Source organism: Heptranchias perlo, unplaced genomic scaffold, assembly GCF_035084215.1.
Source record: "Heptranchias perlo isolate sHepPer1 unplaced genomic scaffold, sHepPer1.hap1 HAP1_SCAFFOLD_1326, whole genome shotgun sequence".
Taxonomy (NCBI): domain Eukaryota; kingdom Metazoa; phylum Chordata; class Chondrichthyes; order Hexanchiformes; family Hexanchidae; genus Heptranchias; species Heptranchias perlo.
This window is the reverse complement of record NW_027138565.1, coordinates 21,972-42,746: the sequence shown is the minus strand read 5'-3', so window position 1 is coordinate 42,746 and position 20,775 is coordinate 21,972. Positions and strand designations below refer to the sequence as shown.

Sequence of the window (20,775 nt, the reverse complement as noted above, 5' to 3'; positions counted from 1 at the left end):
TCTTAATCTTCTACACTCGAGGGAATACAAGACTCGTCTCTGCAACCTGTCCTCGTAATTTAACCCTTTTCGCCCCGGTATCATTCTGGTGAATCTGCACTGCACCCCCTCCGAGGCCGATATATCCTTCCTGAGGGGACGGTGCCCAGAACTGGACGCAGTGTCTCCAGATGGGGTCTGACCAGAGCTCTGTCCAGCTGTAATATAACTTCCACCTCTTTGTATTCCAGCCCTCGAGATAAAGGCCAACGTTCCATTATCCTTTTTAATGATCTTTTTGTACCTTTCCACCATTGGGAGGGTGGTGTGGGGAGGGAGCTGTGGGGGACAGTTCCGGGCTGGAGCCAGGGTGTAACCTCTCTGTTCCCCTCCCCCAGGTGACGGACTCCTCCGGCCACATCCTGTACTCTAAGGAGGAGGCGACTAAGGGCAAATTCGCCTTCACCACTGACGACTACGACATGTTCGAGATCTGCTTCGAGAGCCGCCTGCCCCCGGGTGAGTGAGTCCGAGGGGGGGGTCCTGGGGTACGGGGAGGGCTCGGGCAGAAATAATAATAAAAGTGAAAATAGCTCACTGATAAGAAAAAGGGATGAGAACAAAGTCCAGGTCACAAATAGTGTCACAGGTAATATAAATACTTCAGGTTCATAAAAAAAATACAGGAAATAATAAAATAACTGATTAAAAAATAATACAGCAGTGATGATAAACAAGTGTGATATTTTTAAGAAGTGAGAAAAACAGCATCAGAACCTACGAATGAAGAGCAGGAGTCGGCCATTCGGCCCCTCTGCCATTTGATAAGATCGTGGCTGATCTAATTATGACCTCAACCCTACTTTCCTGTCCATCTACTGTAACCTTTGACTCCCCTGTTAATCAGGAATCGATCTAACTCAGCCTTAAAAATATTCACTGACCCTGCCTCCACCGCTCTCTGGGGAAGGGAGTTCCACAGACTCACCACCCTCTGAGAGAAAAAGTTTCTCCTCATCTCCGTCTTAAATGGGAGACCATTTATTTTTAAACTGTGGTCCCCGAGTTCTTGTCTCTCCCACAAGGGGAAACATCCTCTCAGCATCTGCCCCTTCCAGTCTCCTCACGATCTTATATGTTTCAATAAGATCACCTCTCATTCTTCTAAACTCCAGTGTATACAGGCCCAACTTGTCCAACCTTTCCTCATAAGATAACCCCCTCATCCCAGGAATCAGTCGAGTGAACCTTCTCTGAACCGCCTCTAAAGCAATTATGTCCTTCCTTAAATAAGGAGACCAAAACTGCACACAGTATATTCTAGATGTGGTCCAGTAGGTCTGTTGCCCAAATACACAAGTGCAGCTAGCATGAGGAATAAAACAAGTGAATCATACAGTTAATACAAGTATAAAAGGACTGTTAGCAACATAGCTGCCAGACTGGGCCTGCGGCAGGTGATGAGCAAACCAACACAAGGGGAAAACCTACTTGACTTTGCCCTCACCAATCCACCTGTCGCAGATGCATCCGTCCATGACAGTATTGGTAAGAGTGACCACCGCACAGTCCTCGTGGAGACGAAGTCCCGTCTTCGCACTGAGGACACCATCCAACGTGTTGTGTGGCACTACCACCGTGCTAAATGGGATAGATTCAGAATAGATCTAGCAGCTCAAAACTGGGCATCCATGAGGCGCTGTGGGCCATCAGCAGCAGCAGCAGATTTGTATTCCAGCACAATCTGTAACCTCATGGCCCGACATTTTCCTCACTCCACCATTACCAACAAGCCAGGGGATCAACCCTGGTTCAATGAGGAGTGTATAAGAGCATGCCAGGAGCAGCACCAGACGTATCTAAAAATGAGGTGCCAACCTGGTGAAGCGACAACTCAGGACTACATGCATGGTAAACAGCGGAAGCAACATGCTGTAGACAGAGCTAAGCGATTCCACAACCAACGGATCAGATCAAAGCTCTGCAGTCCTGCCACATCCAGTCGTGAATGGTGGTGGACAATTAAACAACTAACGGGAGGAGGAGGCTCTGTAAACATCCCCATCCTCAGTGATGGCAGAGTCCAGCACGTGAGTGCAGAAGACAAGGCTGAAGCGTTTGCAACCATCTTCAGCCAGAAGTGCCGAGTGGATGATCCATCTCGGCCTCCTCCCGATATCCCCACCATCACAGAAGCCAGGGGGTTCAGGGTCCCGTGTCGGAGTGCGGAGTCCCTGTGGGTTTGGGGGTTCAGGGACCCGTGTGGGAGTGCGGAGTCCCCATGGGTTTGGGGGTTCAGGGTCCCGTGTCGGAGTGCGGAGTCCCTGTGGGTTTGGGGGTTCAGGGGCCCGTGTGGGAGTGCGGAGTCCCCGTGGGTTTGGGGGTTCAGGGCCCCCTGTGGGAGTGCGGAGTCCCTGTGGGTTTGGGGGTTCAGGGACCCGTGTGGGAGTGCGCAGTTCCATGACCATGGACCAGTAATGTCGGCGGGGGCGGGTCCCACACGGGGTGTCGGTGGGGGCCGGTCCTAAGCTTGGTGTTTTCTTGTTCTCAGGCCATTTTCAAGTTCCTGACCAGCTGATTATTCTCAACACCAAACATGGAGTTGAAGCCAAGAACTATGAAGATGTGAGTGTCCGTGCTTTATATCCCCTTCCCTGCGGTAATGTAGAATCTACAGCAGAGAAACAGGCCATTCGGCCCAGTGGCTTCATGCTGGTGTTTATCCTCCACACGAGCCTCCTCCCACTCTGCCCCCATATCCCTCGATTCCTTTCTCCCTCATATACGCATCAAGCCTCCCCTTAAATACTATTCGCCTCAACCACTCTGTGTCGCAGCGAGTTCCACATTCTCACCGCTCTCTGTAAAGAAATTCCTCCTGAATTCTTTACTTGATCTTTTCGTGCCTCTCTTATATTTCGGCCCCCTTGTTCTGGTCTCCCCCACAATGGAAGCAGTTTCTCCACATTCACCAATCCTAATTTTGAATATCTCTATCGGGTCTCCTTTTAGTCTTTTACAGAGAAAAGAGCCCCAGCCTGCTCAATCTATCGTGACGGGCACGTCCGCATCCACTCAATTCCTGTAACGTCCTTGTAAATCCTTCCCGCACTGCCTCCAGTGCTTCAATATCCTTTCTGTAGTGTGGGTCTCTCAAGTCAACAATGGATTTACTACATCTTTGTCCGATCTTACAGACCGTCTCTCTCTCTCTCTCTCCCTGCCCAGATCGCCAAGGCGGAGAAGCTGAAGCCACTTGAGGTGGAGCTGCGACGATTGGAGGATCTGTCAGAGTCGATCGTCAATGACTTTGCCGACATGAAGCAGCGAGAGGAAGAGATGAGGGACACCAATGGTAGGAGCACCCAGCACAGGCTTCAGTCTGCAACACCCGCCCCTTCTCCACTTACTGCTCTCGGTCTCGGGGACCCTGTCTCGTTCCTCGGTCAGCGTCACTCACCCCTCCGAGTCAGAAGTTTGTGGGTTTTAGCTCCCTCCACCTCCCAGGACATAAGCCCCTCTCCCCTTCTCTCCCCCATAGCACGAGCCTCAGCTTCATACGGTTATCCAGTCGTCCTGTGAAAGATGCAGTGGGCTCTGCTTCAGGCACTTTGTGGCAAAGCATCCCTTGCCCCAACTGCCCTCCACTCGCCCTCGGAGTAAAGAGGGGTGGTCTGGGGCTTGGGTACCAGGGGCCAGGGGTTAAAAGGACTGCAGGACTGATCCCCAGTGTCAAAGGGACTTCGTTTTTTTTTAAAAACGTACATTTATTTCGCCCCTTCCACGACCTCGGGACGTCCCAGATCACTTTATAGCCACTGTTGCAATTTAGGAAACGGGCAGCCAACTTGCGCACAGCAAGATCCCACAAACAGCGTTGTGATAATGACCAGATAATCTGTGTTTTAGTGGCGTTGGTTGAGGGATAAATATTGGCCAGAACACCCAGGGGAGAATTCTGCTCTTCTCCCATTAGTGGCCGTGGGATCTTTTACGTCCACCTGAGAGGGGCAGGCAGGGACTCAGTTTAACGTCTCATCCGAAAGACGGCACCTCAGACAGTGCGGCACTCCCTCAGTACTGCACTGGGAGTGTCGGCCTGGATTAGGTGCTCGAGTCTCTGGAGTGGGGCTCGAACCCACCATCTTCTGACAAGGGGGCCTTGTCGAGGCAGATAAGATTCTGCATATTTTCATTCCAAGTTTGACTGCAGGATAAGGGAACGTGTGTACAAACTGGGGCGAGTGTGGGCAGGATGGAACACCCGGAGGGGAGGCTCTCAGTCGGGTAGCGGAGGGAAAACACAGAGTCCTTTCATGGGCCGTTAGATGGGGTGCTCCATGGGCTGGAGGCCTCCACACATCTCAACCAGGGAGTTGGAGTCAGAGGGCTGGGACCTTTCTACACCAGAGGGCAGAGTTGTGGAATAAGTTTTTGGGGAAGGACGGTATAAACGGGGTCCAGAGACAGAAGGGATCATTTGAAGCCCCTGGGATTAAAGGGACAGTGGCTGCATGGTTACAAAATTGGCTGAGGGACAGAGAGTAGTGGTGAACGGTTGTTTCTCAGACTGGAGGGAAATATACAGTGGTGTTCCCCAGGGGTCAGTATTAGGACCACTGCTCTTTTTGATATATATTAATGACTTGCACTTGGGTATTCAGGGTATTTCAAACTTTGCAGATGATACGAAACTCGGAAATGTAGTAAACAATGTGGAGGATAGTAACAGACTTCAGGAGGACACAGACTGGTGGAATGGGCAGACACATGGCAGATGAAATTTAATGCAGAGAAGTGGGAAGTGATACATTTTGGTAGGAAGAATGAGGAGAGGCAATATAAACTAAATGGTACAATTTTAAAGGGAATGCAGGAACAGAGAGACCTGGGGAGTGCACAGACACAAATCCTTGAAGGTGACAAATTGAGAAGGCTGTTAAAAAAAGCATACAGGATCCTGGGCTTTATTTATAGAGGCATCGAGTACGAAAGCAAGGAAGTTATACTGAACCTTTATAAAACACTGGTTAGGCCTCAGTTGGAGTATTGTGTCCAATTCTGGGCACCACACTTTAGGAAGGATGTCAAGGCCTTGGAGAGGGTGCAGAGGAGATTTACTAGAATGGTACCAGGGATGAGGGACTTCAGTTATGTCGAGAAACTGGGATTGTTCTCTTTAGAGCAGAGAAGGTTACGGGGAGATTTAATAGAGGTGTTCAAAATTATGAAGACTTTTAATAGATTAAATGAGGAGAAACTATTTCCAGTGGCAGAAGGGTTGGTAACCAGAGGACACAGATTTAAGGTAATTGGCAAAAGAACCAGATGGCGATGAGGGTTTTATTTTACGCAGCGAGTTATGATCTGGAATGCGCTGCCTGAAAGGGCGGTGGAAGCAGATTTAATAATAACTTTCAAAAGGGAATTGGATAAACACTGAAAGGAAACATTTGCAGGGCGATGGGGAAAGGGCAGGTGAGTGGGACTAATTGGACAGCTCTTTCAAAGAGCCAGCACAGGCACGATGGGCCGAGAGGCCTCCTGTGCTGTTAGATTCTAGGTGGTGGGATTGACCTGTTAGAAAGGGACAGGGTGTCAGTTGTAGACAGAGTGACGCTCCCATGAAAGGCCTGCCATGTCCCTGCTCTCACCTGAGCTGTTTAGCGAGAGAGGATCCAGGATGGGGATTCGGGGGAGGGAGTGACCCCAGGCATCGACCAAAGGCCAGACTCGGAGCAGCAGTGACCCAGGAGCAGGGAAACGGTGCTCGGGGCAGCAAGGTGAAAGGAAGAGGGAGGGCTGCCTTCAGTGAAGTGATCTCAGTGCAGATTGAATCCACTCCTCCAACCTGTTTGATGGGCCCCTCTCCCTCCCTCCCTCCGTGCAGAGTCCACCAGTGCTCGTGTCCTGTATTTCAGCATCTTCTCCATGTGCTGCCTCGTCGGCCTGGCCACCTGGCAGGTCTTCTACCTGCGACGCTTCTTCAAAGCCAAGAAGCTCATTGAGTAACGACGATGTGTGTGTGTGTGTGTGTAAAACGCTGGCCCGTGTGTGTGTGTCTGTGTCTGGAGAGTGTTCAGTGGGTGGGGTTAATTTACAATAATGTCTCTTTATATTAAATGGGGTGCTTTGAATGTTTCAACTACAGGTTGTGTTTTAATTCGTAGCATTGCAGTCAGTAATTGGCCCATGGTCGGTGTTTCAGACCAGTCTGAGGGAGTCCTGGAAACAATCAGTATCCTCAGACATGCCCTGGATCAGGAGGTGGGACCAATAGTGTTCGCTGCCCTGAGCTTTCGATGATTGATTGATTGTTTTCGGAAGGTACTGGGATTAATTCCACCCGGCCCCGTTGCTCCCCAGGAGAGACAAACGTCCGAACTTCTTTGGGAAAAATCTAACGTTTGTAGAAGTTCCTCTCCAACTCATTTGCCGGTGTGATGCTGCACAGTGTCGAGTGGATTCCTGGAGGAATGCTGCAGGGAGGGAGAGTGCACTGGGGGCTGCATTTCCTTCACTGTGTTGGACTTCACCTGATGGTCATCAGGCAGAGCTGGTGACAGCCGCTCCACCCTGACCCCGCTGCACCTTGAACCTCATAGGATCGTACAGCACAGGAGGAGGCCGTTCGGCCCATCGTGCCTGTGCCGGCTCTTTGAAACAGCTCTCCAATTAGTCCCACTCCCCCCTGCTCTTTCCCCGCGGTCCTGCAGATTTCTCCCCTTCAAATATTTGTCCAGTTCCCTTTTGAAAGTTATTACTCAATCTGCCTCCACCGCCCTTTCAGGCCGCGCATTCCAGATCAGAACAACTCGCTGCGTAAAGAGAGAATTCTCCTCCTCTCCCATCTGGTTCTTTCCAAAATTACAGTAAATCTGTGTCCTCTGATCGAACCCTGCTCCCCTCTAACCCTCGCCCCCCCCCCCCCTCGACTCCCCCCCCGGGCCTGCCCCTCGCCCCCCGGGCCTGCCCTTCGATTCCCCGCCCAGGCCTGGCCCTCGCCCCCCCACCTTAGGCTAACATTCTGCGGGCCGCGATTATCCCCGCTATCAAACCTCGCATCATCCGAGGGCCCCCGGTGGTCCTGCTCCCCCTGGGTGAGGCCACAGCAGCTCGACGAGTTATTTAAGGCAGGGCCGTGTCCTTGTGACAGTCAGTCCAGAATAGTTTCAGTGAGCAAAATGGGGTTCACTTTTCCCCTCTGTGTTGATCCACCAGCACCAAGTTAAATGGCTGCATCAAACACTCTGTGAGAATGTGATGTGAGGGTTCTGGACTGTTTTGACAATGAATCCGGGTGGGTAATTTGGGGCCTGTATCTGACATTGGAGACTCCAGTTTGATCAGTGCCCGTTCACAGTCTGTCCAACACCCTGATTTAAATGTGCTGCTCGTGTGAAGGTTGCCAGTCAGACCTGCTGTGTGATGCCCATCTTGACCAGGGGCTTTACGTGCTTTTAATAAGTTCTGTGCAGCGAGCAAGTGCAGCTCTCCCCGTGTCTTTCAACACCGCATGGCGTGGGCCCACTGCAGGCCCAGGGGAGGTGCGGAGCCCGAGCAGTTCGACCCTCGGAGGTTCGAGGCAGGGACAGAGAGAAACTTGGACCGTTTGGGCGGCTCAAACTTCGAAAACTCGCCTCTCCTCCTCCTGCTCCCTGCGTGAGTGGCCGGAGACTGCGGCCTCTCCCTGTCCCTGTCTAAACCATTCCAGTCTTTGGGAATCTTTACAAACTCATTCTCAGAATAAAATTAATGTTCAACTGAAAGCTGGAGTCGGGAGTGTGTTGTGTCAGAACAGGACTCGGACAGCCCGGGCAGCTCACCCGGCCCCTGCCGGGTAGGTGGGGACAGGGCTCGGACAGCCCGGGCAGCTCACCCGGCCCCTGCCGGGTAGGTGGGGACAGGGCTCGGACAGCCCGGGCAGCTCACCCGGCCCCTGCCGGGTAGTGGGGACAGGGCTCGGACAGCCCGGGCAGCTCACCCGGCCCCTGCCGGGTAGGTGGGGACAGGGCTCGGACAGCCCGGGCAGCTCACCCGGCCCCTGCCGGGTAGGTGGGGACAGGGCTCGGACAGCCCGGGCAGCTCACCCGGCCCCTGCCGGGTAGGTGGGGACAGGGCTCGGACAGCCCGGGCAGCTCACCCGGCCCCTGCCGGGTAGGTGGGGACAGGGCTCGGACAGCCCGGGCAGCTCACCCGGCCCCTGCCGGGTAGGTGGGGGAGAGGAGCGGGGTTGAGGGGGAGCAGGGGGTCCTGGGCTCCCAGCACATTTCCCTTCTCCCTGAGGCCTCTCCTTGGGCCTGGGGCAGGAGGCTCGATGCCTTTCACATCCTCGCATGCTGCAGCAACAGCGACAAGTTTCCCGGGGGCCGCTGGGCTGCTGCTCGCCGGTGGAATTTCCATCAGGGGCCGGGGCCCACCGTGACTAATGGCCGCTGACCCAGGAAACTGGGTAATGACCATGGTGCGGTCAGGGGGCGATGGGCAGAATTCCCGCCCTCACCCTGTTGCCGGAAAGTCCAGGCATTGTGTCCACCAGTGACATCTCCATCCCCTGTGCTATTAACCTGGTATTCTGATTTTGGACGCCTTATAACCGCCAGGGAGCGCACAGTGCCTCCTCCTCAGCGTGGGCAACGCAGGTCTAACTGGTGCCCAGGCCTGGTACCAGTGACCTGATAGAAGCTGTTCGACCTCACGGCCCAGGAAAGGTCGGGAGAGAAAGGCAAACGGATCAAATTTTCTTCCCTTTCTACAAGAAACGGCGTCTCTGAGAAATTATTTTGGAAAAACAAAACGGTTTATTGTTTCCAGGCACAATCTCTGTTCCTTGCGAGTCCAGGCCTGGTTTATTCCTGTCGAACCTTTACAGCCTCCGCTGCTCTTAAATTAAAGTGGCTGCTTTTTGAATTAACAGTTAATTCAAATTGAAATCATTTCTTAATTCCCACCACCGGCTCATTGAGCAGAAGTCAACTGTGAACTAACAGGAGGTGAGTGAGGACCCTGGGGATGAAAGAACTTTAAGGGGAATGTGAGACACAAAGAAACTCATTTTAATAATGTGTATTTTCAAAAAAAAGATACTGAATTTATACAGAGTCCAAAATGAAACACTTCTCGTTGTAATCCAGTGCAAGTTCACATTCTGTATTTCCCATCTTTTCACACCACGATCAGTCTGAAAGCTGGATCATTAATAAAAACTTTCCCTGCACTGGCCCGAGACAAAATTCAGGAATAAGAAACGAGATTCCCGAAGGCCGGGCTTAAGCACTTTGCGGAGGGTGAGAGAGAGAGAGAGAGAGAGTCACCAGAGCCGCGCTCGTCAAATCGCTCTCCGCTTTGACGGACAAGTTCTCAGTCCCAACATCACTCACAATATCGACAAGACGCCACTCGTCCATCTGATGTGACCCCCCGATAATCCCAGTCCCAACTGCTCCATGTCCGTGTGTTTCCCAAACTCGCCCAGCGTGATGCTGGAACAGGACTGACCGTTCCTCCCCGGGAGGGGGGCAGGAGCTATTTTAAGATCAGCCTCCAGCTGCCTGCATTCCAGAGTATTGGGAATAGCGAAAAAAATAACTAGTTTGTTTGGTGGGCTGTGCGTGTTTGAATCTCCAAACTGAGATACTGATAACCAGGCGCAGGTTGGATCCAAAATTGGCTCAGTGGCCGGAAGAAAAGGGTAATGATCAACGAGTGTTTTTTTGACTGGAAGGCTGTTTCCAGTGGGATTCCGCAGAGCTCAGTACTCGGTCCCTTGCTTTTTGTGATGTTAATGATTTGGACTTAAATGTAGGGGGCTTGATCAAGAAGTTTGCAGATGATACAAAATTGGCCGCATGGTTGATAGTGAGGAGGAAAGCTGTAGAGTGCAGGAAGATATCAATGGACTGGTCAGGTGGGCAGAAAAATGGTAAATGGAATTTAATCCGGAGAAGTGTGAGGTAATGCATTTGGGGCTGGCAAATAAGGCAAGGGAGCACACAATAAATGGGAGGATACTGAAAGGTGTAGAAGAAGTGAGGGACCTTGGAATACATGTCCACAGATCCCTGAAGGAAGCAGGACAGGTAGATAAGGTGGTTAACAAGGCAAATGGAATTCTTTCCTTCATTAGCCACGGCATAGAATATAAGAGCAGGGAGGTTATGCTGGAACTGTATAAAACAATGGTTAGGCCCACAACTTGAGTACTGCGTACAGTTCTGGTCACCACATTACAGGAAGGGTGTAATTGCACTAGAGAGGGTACAGGGGAGATTTACGAGGATGTTGCCAGGACTGGATAATTTTAGCTATGAAGAAAGATTGATAGGCTCGGATTGTTCTCTTTGAAACAGAGGAGGCTGAGGATTGATTTAATTGAGGTGTACAAATTTATGTGTGGCCGAGATAGGCTGGATAGGAAGGACCGATTTCCCCGAGCAGAGAGGTCAATAAACATGGAGCAGTGCATAGATTTAAAGAGATTGGTAGAAGGATTATTGAGGAGCTGAGGAAAACATTTTTCACCCAGAGGCTGGTAGGTGTCTGGAACTCACTGCCTGAAAGGGTGGTAGAGGCAGAAACCCTCAACTCATTTAAAAGGTACCCAGATATGCACCTGAAGTGCTGTGACCTACAAGGCTATGGACCAAGTGCTGGAAAGTGGGATTAGGCTGGGTTGCTCATTTTCGGCTGGCGCGGACACAATGGACTGAATGGCCTCCTTCTGTGCTGTAAATTTTCTATGATTCTATGATTCTAATTAACACTAAGCAGGGTAGTTTAGGGGTCATGAGAACACGACTGAAGAAAAGTAACTGCTGGGAACCAAGCAATGTGTCCTTGTAAACCACAGATTAGGGAACTTCCAGCTTCAGTGACAGAGATGGATCACAACAGGGTATAAAAGTGAGGGGCGACTGATGTGAGGGGCAGTTGGGACTGGAGACACCGGAGATCAAGCTCAGGGAGTCCGTGGTTCCATCCAGAGGGCTGATCTCGTCTACACGGGGGATTTGCATGTTTAGTCTGGTATGGTAGAGGAAAGAGAATTTGCTCATATATTTCTTAATGAGGTATTAAAGTTGCTGACTCTCAGACTTGTTAATTAATAAGACAATGCATTATTTAGAACCTTCCATCCCTCAGTGTCTCTGCTGCTCTACTTTTAAACTTTGACCATTTAGTGTATATTTCATCTCATTTTTCTTCCTCTCAAAATGCAAAACGTCACATTTCTCTGCATTAAATTTCACCTGGTCCATTTACTAACCTGTGGACGTCACAGTGAAGTCACTGACTCCTCTTCACAGTTCCCCACGCTGCCAATTTTGGAGTCATCTAGAAATTTTCATCTTGTGTCCCACAAACCCAAGCTCATATCATTCTCTATATTGTGGTTAGTAATGGTCCCAACACTGACCCTGGGGCACACCAATGTTTACATCCCCCCAGTCTGAAGAAAATCTATTAACCACTGCTTTCTGTTTTCTGCCCTTTCAACAACTTCCTGTACACAATGCCTCATTCCTTTTAATATGGTAAGTATTAATTTTATCAACAAGCCTCCTGTCCTGCATCTTACCAAAAACCCTTTCACAATCAATGTACACAACATCCACTACATTTCCTTTATCAGTAGACTTGAGTTATCTCAAATGATCCATGTTGGCTGTTCTTAATTGATGTGTTTTTCTAACAAATGTTGAAATGTTTGCTCCACCTCATCTGGTTTGATCTGTTTCAAGACGCAACAGAAAGGTCGAGTTGTCTCCTGGAGTTAAAGATAAATTACGTTTTAAAAATTATGTTTCAGACAATGAGGGACATCTGGGCTTCGACCCGCCCATTCTGTGCCGCACTCACACACTCCGATTCGTTGGAGGACCAACTCCCCCCTCACCCGCCCACACTTCCAGTCAATTTCCGCTCCTCCTATTGGTCCGGAACTCTCCTTAGTCATCAGGACGGGATTAGAGGTGAAACTGACATCCTGAGGTGCAGTTCGAAAATAAACATGAATTGAACCCGTCAGTTGCAACATTTAATAAAACGAAATTAATAAAAGTTACCGTAAAAAATATTTTCTGGATTTCACCAAAATGGGGGAGCGTCTGCGCTGTGTGTTTGTGCCGGTTTAAATGGCACGAAGAGCTGGGGTTTCAGTTTATTTTATTATCCTTGGTCCAAACGCGCTCTCCCTGCTTCCAATGTCTTTGCTTTTCGGCCTGATATTAAGATCATCAATGGCGGCTGCATCACCCAGCATGCAGCGCGGTTCAGATTGTGCCCTATCTGAATCAGTGGAGCACAGCGCGCAGGCGCAGTAGTGCCTCATTATCGGGCAGTGTGTCCTGAGCATGCGCGGCCAGTCGAGGCTGCGGGAGGAGCGCGTTCGGTGCAGGTCAGAGGATCGGAGCAAGAGGCTCAATAAACCCCGGGGCCCGGGTCCGGGCTCAGGCCCAGGCTCAGGCTTTACAAACCCCGAGTGCGGCCCCAGACCCGAATATAAAACAGTGAACATTATCCCCCCCTCACTACCCGCCGGGAAATGAAGGGGAAATGGGGATCGGTCAGGGAGCGTCTGTCAATGAAGGAGAAATGGGGATCGGTCAGGGAGCGTCTGTAAATGAAGGGGAAATGTGGATCGGTCAGGGAGCGTCTGTAAATGAAGGAGAAATGGGGATCGGTCAGGGAGCGTCTGTAAATGAAGGAGAAATGTGATTGGTCAGGGAGCGTCTGTAAATGAAGGAGAAATGGTGATCGGTCAGGGAGCGTCTGTAAAAGGAGAAGAAATGGTGATGGGTCAGTGATCGTCTGTTAATGAAGGAGAAATGGTGATCTTTATATCTTTATTCATCCAGGGAGCTCGAGCTTTGGATGCTGTTCCTTTCCTCCTCGTGGGAATCTGTCTACTCTGTACCCAAACCAACTCCTCCTTGAAGGCCTCCCACTGTTCAATTACTGTTCTGCCTGACAATTTTTGATTCCAATCCACCTGGACAAGATCCCTTTTTAACTCACTGGAATTAGCCCTCCTCCAGTTCAGAATTTTCACATTTGACTGTCCCCTGTCCTTTTCCATAACTGTTCTAAACCTAATGAGATTATGATCACTGCTGCTCCACTGAAACATGGTCCACCTGCCCCACTTCATTCTCCACACAGAGCCCACTGCTGTACTCACACTCACTCTCACACTCACATTTACTCTCTCACACTCACTCTCTCACACTCACATTCACTCTCACACTCACATTCACTCTCATTCTCACTCACTCTCTCACATTCACTCACTCTCGCATTCACTCTCGCACTCACTCTCTCGCACCATTTCACTCATGGTTTAGGGCCACTGAAAGATGATGTGATGAGTTTGGATTTCAGCACAGGGAAGAGGGAGAGTGTGTGGGATGGGGATTTGCAGCTTTGAGGCACAAGAGAGGAAAGAATGTTCCGTAGAAGCTAGAATTGTCTGTTCTGAATTTCTATCCTGTACTTACAGTGATGACTTTTATAAACTCCTTTATAGGGTATTAGAAGGGGAGGATTAGCAGAGGGAAACTCAAACCAAACAGCACGTCAAGATCTGACAGAGTCACTCAATTCATCAGGACCTGAATATCATCGGCCTTTGAATGTGGAAGGAGAAATGTTTGTCTGTTCTATCTGTGGGAGAAGATTTCAAACATCAGTGTGAGTGGAAAAGCACCGAGACACACACACCCGAGTGAGAGTGTTCCAGTGCACTGACTGTGGAAAGAGCTTTAACCAGTTACACAGCCAGAAAAAACACTGCACCATTCACAGCAGGGAGAAACCGTACATGTGTTCTCTGTGTGGACGAGGCTTCAACTGATCGTCCAACCTGGAGAGACACAAGGACACCCGGACCATGGAGAAACCGTGGAAATGTGGGGACTGTGGGAAGGGATTCAATTACCCATCCAGGCTGGAAACTCATCGACGCAGTCACACTGGGGAGAGGCCGTTCACCTGCTCCGTCTGTGGGAAGGGATTCAATTACCCGTCCAGGCTGGAAACTCATCGATGCAATCACACTGGGGAGAGGCCGTTCTCCTGCTCCGTGTGTGGGAAGGGATTCACTATTTCATCCGACCTGCTGAAACACCAGCGAGTTCACACTGGCGAGAGGCCGTTCTCCTGCTCCGTGTGTGGGAAGAGATTCACTTGGTCATCACACCTGCTGTCACACCAGCGAGTTCACTCCGATGAGAGACCTTTTAAATGCTCTGACTGTGGGAAGAGCTTTAAAGGCAGAAATGAACTGCTGAGACATCAACGCAGTGACACCGGGGAGAGGCCGTTCACCTGCTCCGTGTGCGGGAAGAGATTCACACTGTCATCCACCCTGCTGGCACACCAGCGAGTTCACACTGGGGAGAGGCCGTTCACCTGCTCCGTGTGTAAGAAGAGATTCACTCATTCATCCTCCCTGCTGAAACATCAACTTGTTCACACTGATGGGAGACCTTTTAAATGTTCTGACTGTGAGAGGAGCTTTAAAAGCAAAATTGAACTGCTGCAACACCAACGCACTCACACTGGGGAGAGGCCGTTCTCCTGCTCTGTGTGTAAGAAGAGATTTACTCGTTCATCCCACCTGCTGATACACCAGCGAGTTCACACTGGGGAGAGGCCGTTCTCCTGCTCCGTGTGTGGGAAGAAATTCACTCATTCTTCCACCCTGCTAACACACCAGCGAGTTCACTCCGATGAGAGACCTTTTAAATGTTCTGACTGTGAGAAGAGGTTTAAAAGCAAAAGGAATCTGCTGACACACCAACGCACTCACACTGGGGAGAGGCCGCTCACCTGCTCCGTGTGAGGGAAGGGATTCACTATTTCATCCAAACTGCTGACACACCAACTTGTTCACACTGGGGAGAGACCTTTTGAATGTTCTGACTGCACGAAGAGCTCGAAATGCAGATACAAATTGTGAAGACATCGACACACTCACGTCAGGGAGAGGCCGTTCACCTGCTCCCTGTGTAAGAAGAGATTTACTCGGTCATCACACCTGCTGAGACACCAGCGAGTTCACTCTGATAAGAGACCTCTGAAATGTTCTGACTGTGAGAAGGGCTTTAAAACAAATGATCTGAAACACCAACACACTGACACTGGGGAGAGACTGTTCACCTGCTCCGTGTGTGGGAAGGGATTCACAAATTCATCCCACCTTCTGAGACATCAACTTGTTCACACTATTGAGTGACCTTTTAATGCAGTAACTTTGAGAAGAGCTTTAAAAGCAGAAATGAACTGCTGACACATCAACTCACGCACATTGTGGAGAGACTGTTCACCTGCTCCGTGTGTGGGAAGGGATTCACTCAGTCATCACATGTGCTGAGACACCAGCGAGTTCACAAGTGACTGCAGGGGTTGGATTCTGCAGTTAATCACATCCAGGACTGAACTCTGGTGTTTCGAGTCAGGAAGAACAACGTGTAAGGATTAACCCATCAACAGATAGAATTTAGGATAATTATAATCAATAGTAGAAGTAGAACAAAATGTGCTGTGAATCTATGTATCTATAAATGTAAACTGTACTGTGTATTAATATAGTATGAACCATGTAACGTGTGTTCAATAAGAAAGTGCTGGTGGGCCGAGAAGGATGCATGATGGTTATTATAGTCAAGTTTGCAGTTAAAACTAAAAGGATGCTGACAACAGTAAAGTGGGAATTAACAGACCTAAGGGAGGAATGTGCTGTAATAGCATAATGTCTAAAAGACAAGTAGATAAAGGGACTGAAGGTTCATTAAATCAAGGAGTCACTCAGGCTCAGGCCTCTCCATCTCGAGCCTCCACAAGCCAGTGAGCAGAAGTCTGTTTATACAAACGGTTCTGTGAAGGCTCGCAATGTAAACTCTAAATAAGGTTCTGTTAAGTCTGTAACAAGAAGGCACAGATGGTACCAGGAGTTATGCTTGGAATGTAACTTCTGAAGGTTGAGAGACATGAATAATGGTCAGGCTGAGAGATGTGGATGTGAGAGTGAACTGCTCATAAACCGAAAAAGGGAATAAGAAGAGACCTCAAAAGCTGAGGAAGGCGCACAAGATTCTGGCAAGGAAGAAGAGAACTTTTCAGTCAACAGAGAGGGAGAGAGAGAGACCGCACCGGAGTCACTTGGAGGGATAGAGAGAGAGAGAGAGAGACTGCACCGTAGTCACTTGGAGGGATAGAGAGAGAGAGAGAGAGAGAGACCGCACCGTAGTCACTTGGAGGGATAGAGAGAGAGAGAGAGAGAGAGACCGCACCGTAGTCACTTGGAGGGATAGAGAGAGAGAGAGAGAGACCGTACCGTAGTCACTTGGAGGGATAGAGAGAGAGAGAGAGACCGCACCGTAGTCACTTGGAGGGATAGAGAGAGAGAGAGAGAGAGACCGCACCGTAGTCACTTGGAGGGACAGAGAGAGAGAGAGAGAGAGACCGCACCGTAGTCACTTGGAGGGATAGAGAGAGAGAGAGAGACCGCACCGTCGTCACTTGGAGGGACACTCCTCAGGTTTCAAGGAACACTCACTATTTCTCTTTGTTCAGTATCACCTTTTTGCACTAATTGTGATGTGATTAATAAATCGGTTTTGCCTTTAACCGTAATACCAGTACCAGTGGTGATCTTGTTGTTGTCAGGAACCAGTCCTTAGATTGGATTAGATTATAATCCTGAAAATAGTGGTTTAAATCCTACAATTGGCGACCACGAAGGGACTATTTCTCACAACAGGTAAAAACTGGTGGGGGATAGTTACATAATATAAATTGATTATTTCCCCATTAAAATGCAGTGAGTGGGGTATAGTTACATAATATAAATTGATTATTTCTCCAGTAAAATGCAGTGAGTGGGGTATAGTTACATAATATAAATTGATTATTTCTCCAGTAAAATGCAGTGAGTGGGGGATAGTTACAGAATATAAATTGATTATTTCCCCATTAAAATGCAGTGAGTGGAGGATAGTTACAGAATATAAATTGATTATTTCTCCGGTAAAATGCAGTGAGTGCAGTGCACACCCACCACGGGTGGCCTCATAAAATGAGGACAATCAGTTCTTCTTTCCTTGGTGAGAGGTTTCTTTAATCTGGGGATTTTGTTCAGTGATCGAGCGCATGTTTTGCATGTGTTGAGGTCCTGGGTTCAACTCCCAGCATCTCCCGAAATAATTTTCCACCAGAATTACCCACGGAAAGTTGAATGACGCTTTTTGAGCTCAGCGAGTTTCAACTTCTGAGGCTCCACAAGCATTAAATTGTCCCGGAGCGGGACTTCATCTCTCGGTCCCCTCAACAGCTCAACTCAAAGCAGCCGCCGACTGAGGGGAATGTGTGACGGTGCAATATCGAGCGAGCAGTCCCAGCTCTTGTTCCTGTTTGACGCTCTGTCATTCTTCCATCTCACTTTATGATTCAGAGGTTGGATTTCAGCCTTGTCACTGACCATTAGCGATTGGGTTTTTTTTATTTCCGCAGACTTTTATTTTGCAAAGTTCAAAGTAAAGAGGAGCAGAAACCCCGTGAACTGAAGCAGAGGTTGAACATTGTGAACACGCGGGACCGCTGGGCATCTCGATGTCCTGGAGAGACGGAGCAGAAAGCTCACGGCTTCACTTCTAAAGTGTCTGCTTGTTTATTTCTCAGGTACCTTTTGACCCGTGGGGATGTCGCTCAGTGGAAGAGCGCATGCTTTGCATGTATGAGGTCCCGGGTTCAATCCCCGGCATCTCCAAACAAGTTACATTTCTAGTTTTGGATTCAACTGTGAGAATATCATCTGAGACTCGCCTCACATTGACACACAAGGAGAGACAAGAGTTTCTTCACCTCGCGAAAAACCGAACGCTCCGCACAGAATATAATTCAATGCGAGAGCGCCCACGGTGTTTCAATGGCTCCCATCTCATGGTTGAACAGCTTGCCCAGTGATCGATTATTTCCAGTTTCACAGATTGGGGGGAAGCAGCGGACCGGCGTTCCGACCACAAAGAGGGAAGAATCGTCTGGATGTTGGGAGCTTCTTCTTTTCTCAGAGAGGACTGAGCATCTGGAATGTATTCCCGGCTGGTGTGGTGGGTGCTGACCCTCTCTGGTGCGGTGGGCGCTGTCCCTCTCTGGTGCGGTGGGTGCTGACTCTCTCTGGTGTGGTGGGTGCTGACCCTCTCTGGTGTGGTGGGAGCTGATTCTCTCTGGTGTGGTGGGAGCTGACTCTCCGCCTTTTTTCTGTTTTGTTCTGGTGTGTAACCGCTCCCAGGAGATTCCATGTTCCCGGTGGGTGGGGCTGGTGGTGTGTGTAGGAAGTGTCCAGTCACGATGCTCCAGGCATGTGGGGCAGGATTGATGAACGAGCTGGTCTTTTCCTGCCCGTCATGTCCGTCTGTAACCCCAGATCGTCAAGGTGTTTTTAGTGAAGTGATCTTTAAGCACAAAACCCTCACCTGGGGCAAGTCCTGCGTCCGCCTGTAGTGAAATGAGACTCAATGCTGTCTGTGCCTCACCTCGTCCTCCTCCTTTTACATTATTATATTGTCCGCACACAGTGATATGTTTGGTTAAGATGAAAATACAAATTATCTGGGCTCCTCCAGTCTCTCTGTGTTTCTCTCTCCTCCTAAACTGACTGTCAGATAATAGTAACTGGTGTCCTCTCCATCCCGTTCTCAACACCCATAGACGACTAGTTACTGAATAAATTCAACACTCACAGACAGTCCAGTGTCAGACAGTTACAGACGGTTTCTCTCCACCTTTCCTGACAGGACTGGCGAATGATGAATGACCCGTCAGACCGGCTGATATACAGTAAAAGGGACAGTGACCGTCTCACCAATAGCACCGGAGGTTTGTTCACAGACACAGAATCAGTCTTTCCCTTTCTATCAGTGTGTCTATATTACGCTCAGTAACAGTATCCCGCCTCCTTGTACAGCACTGGGGAGAGAGAAAGACAGACAGACAGAGAGAGACACACAGACAAACAGACACAGTATCAGTCTCACACTTCCCATCAGTGTGTCCGTTTCACACTCAGTAACAATATTCCACCTTCATGTACAGCGCTAGAGAGAGATAAAAACAGACAGGCACAGTATCAGAATTACACTTCCTATCAGTGTCTCTGTATCACTCTCAGTAACAGTATCTCAACTTCATATGCTGTACAAAAGAGAGAGAGAGACTGACCTGTAATGTCCTGTTTACACAGAGTAACAAATTGGAAAATATTCCATTCCAATTGCTATTCCAAGATGGAGAGACAGAAGATGCAGTCTCATCTCTCACTGATATTATTTCAGAGACAGACACATTATTAATCCCACTCTCAGGGACAGTGTCACACATTTAACCCTCTCTTGCCTGTTGTCCCCTCTGCAATCTTGCAGCTCAGGGCCGTTCTGTATTACTCTCAGTGACCGAGAGTTTCACTCCGATTGAAATAAACTGGGACTGTTGCTGCCTGATATTAATCCTACACGGTCCCAGCAAATACACCAACTCCCACTTTCCTCCCCCGTTTCTCCAGGATTGGTTTGAGGAATCCTCCCTCCAGTTTCGGAGTCAAACGTTACTTTATCAGTAAGGGAGCCAAGAATGAACAGAACCCATTGGCTCATTCCACAGCCGCTCACTTTATCTCTGAAAGACTCTTTCCCATCAAAAGAGCCCGAGAGAAACAGCAGGGATGGAAACCTCGAGTTTAATAGTTGGAGATTGTAAAGTCAGTCTGGATTCCAGCGTTAGGCACTGGTGGAATCCCATCTGTTTCCCATTCTGGTGCCTGTTCCTGCACTGCCTGTGGAGCCCATTCCCTCTGACCTTTCCCCCAGACCCACTTCCTTTGCTCAGACAGGCGGGAATGGAGAGATCACGGCCCCCGGGGGAAGGGAGCAAAGAGCAGCCTCGTTACAGCAGCTCATCGCTCCGGGACCGTGTCCGCAGATGGGCTCAGAGATCGGCATTGAGTCCGGGGGAAGGGCAGGGGGAGTCCGGGGGCTGTTTGTAAGAGGCGGAGTGGATCAGGAACTGGTCCCGGAACATGGAGTGAGAGGGGGGAAGGGAGAGGTCATTCTCGGGCTGTGTGTGGACAGGGTGTGTCCAGGGGAAGGGAGAGAGAATGGGAAGAACCTGCTATTAAAACCATTGCTGCTTTCATTTGCCCCGAACTCAGTCCCGCTGACAGGTAGATACAAAAATCCCAGTCCAAAATCACACTCTCAGATTGAAAGGCACTGTGTCAATCTCACAATAGGGCAACATAGCTACGAATTAAATACCAGAGAGAAATCACACATGGTATCCGATTGAAAGGGACAGAATGAATCCCAATAATGTACCCGAGATTCCAATTGAATACTAGCCCAGAACTCTCTCACACATGACTTTAATACATGAAATATCCATTCGAAAAGTGAACCATTTGCTACAAATTGCAAACAAATCCAAACCTCACGTACAGTATCGATTGAGAAATACTGAAAGATAGTAAACCTGAGAAACAAATTAGATACCTGTTCAGAATGCACTCGCAGAATGAAATTTAAAGATAGAGTATCAATTCTATTAGTGCAGACTGAGATACACATTATATACCAGTCCAAAAATCTCATACAATATTAGACTGAAAGATACAGTATCAATTCCATTTCTACAGACTGATCTACACATTACAAACCAATTCAAAAATGTCACCTTATCCGTTTGAAAGATTCATTATCATCCACAATCGTACTCACAGAGATGAAGATTTAATAGTGGTCCAAA

General features: G+C 49.2%; 1 protein-coding gene and 1 non-coding gene across 4 annotated transcripts; both read left to right on the top strand.

Annotated features, from left to right (window-relative positions):
- The first annotated feature begins 372 nt into the window (after positions 1–372).
- LOC137308517 (zinc finger protein 235-like) lies at positions 373–16,614 on the top strand. Of its 3 annotated transcripts, none has more exons than XR_010959563.1 (3): positions 373–498; positions 3,208–3,334; positions 11,789–11,987. XR_010959563.1 is itself a non-coding variant. In XM_067977173.1 (3 exons), the coding sequence occupies exon 3, from the start codon at positions 13,868–13,870 to the stop codon at positions 14,819–14,821; it is 954 nt and encodes a 317-aa protein (XP_067833274.1). In that variant the 5' UTR covers positions 373–498; positions 3,208–3,334; positions 13,505–13,867; the 3' UTR covers positions 14,822–16,614. The 3 variants fall into 3 exon arrangements, 2 of the variants coding, with proteins under 2 accessions (XP_067833274.1, XP_067833275.1); XM_067977173.1 differs by lacking the exon at positions 11,789–11,987 and adding an exon at positions 13,505–16,614; XM_067977174.1 differs by lacking the exons at positions 373–498; positions 11,789–11,987 and adding exons at positions 2,527–2,604; positions 13,505–16,614.
- A 1,060-nt stretch (positions 16,615–17,674) lies between these two features.
- On the top strand, positions 17,675–17,746 carry trnaa-ugc (transfer RNA alanine (anticodon UGC)). The gene has a single exon. It is a non-coding gene; the product is annotated as a tRNA-Ala (tRNA).
- The last annotated feature ends 3,029 nt before the right edge of the window (positions 17,747–20,775 follow it).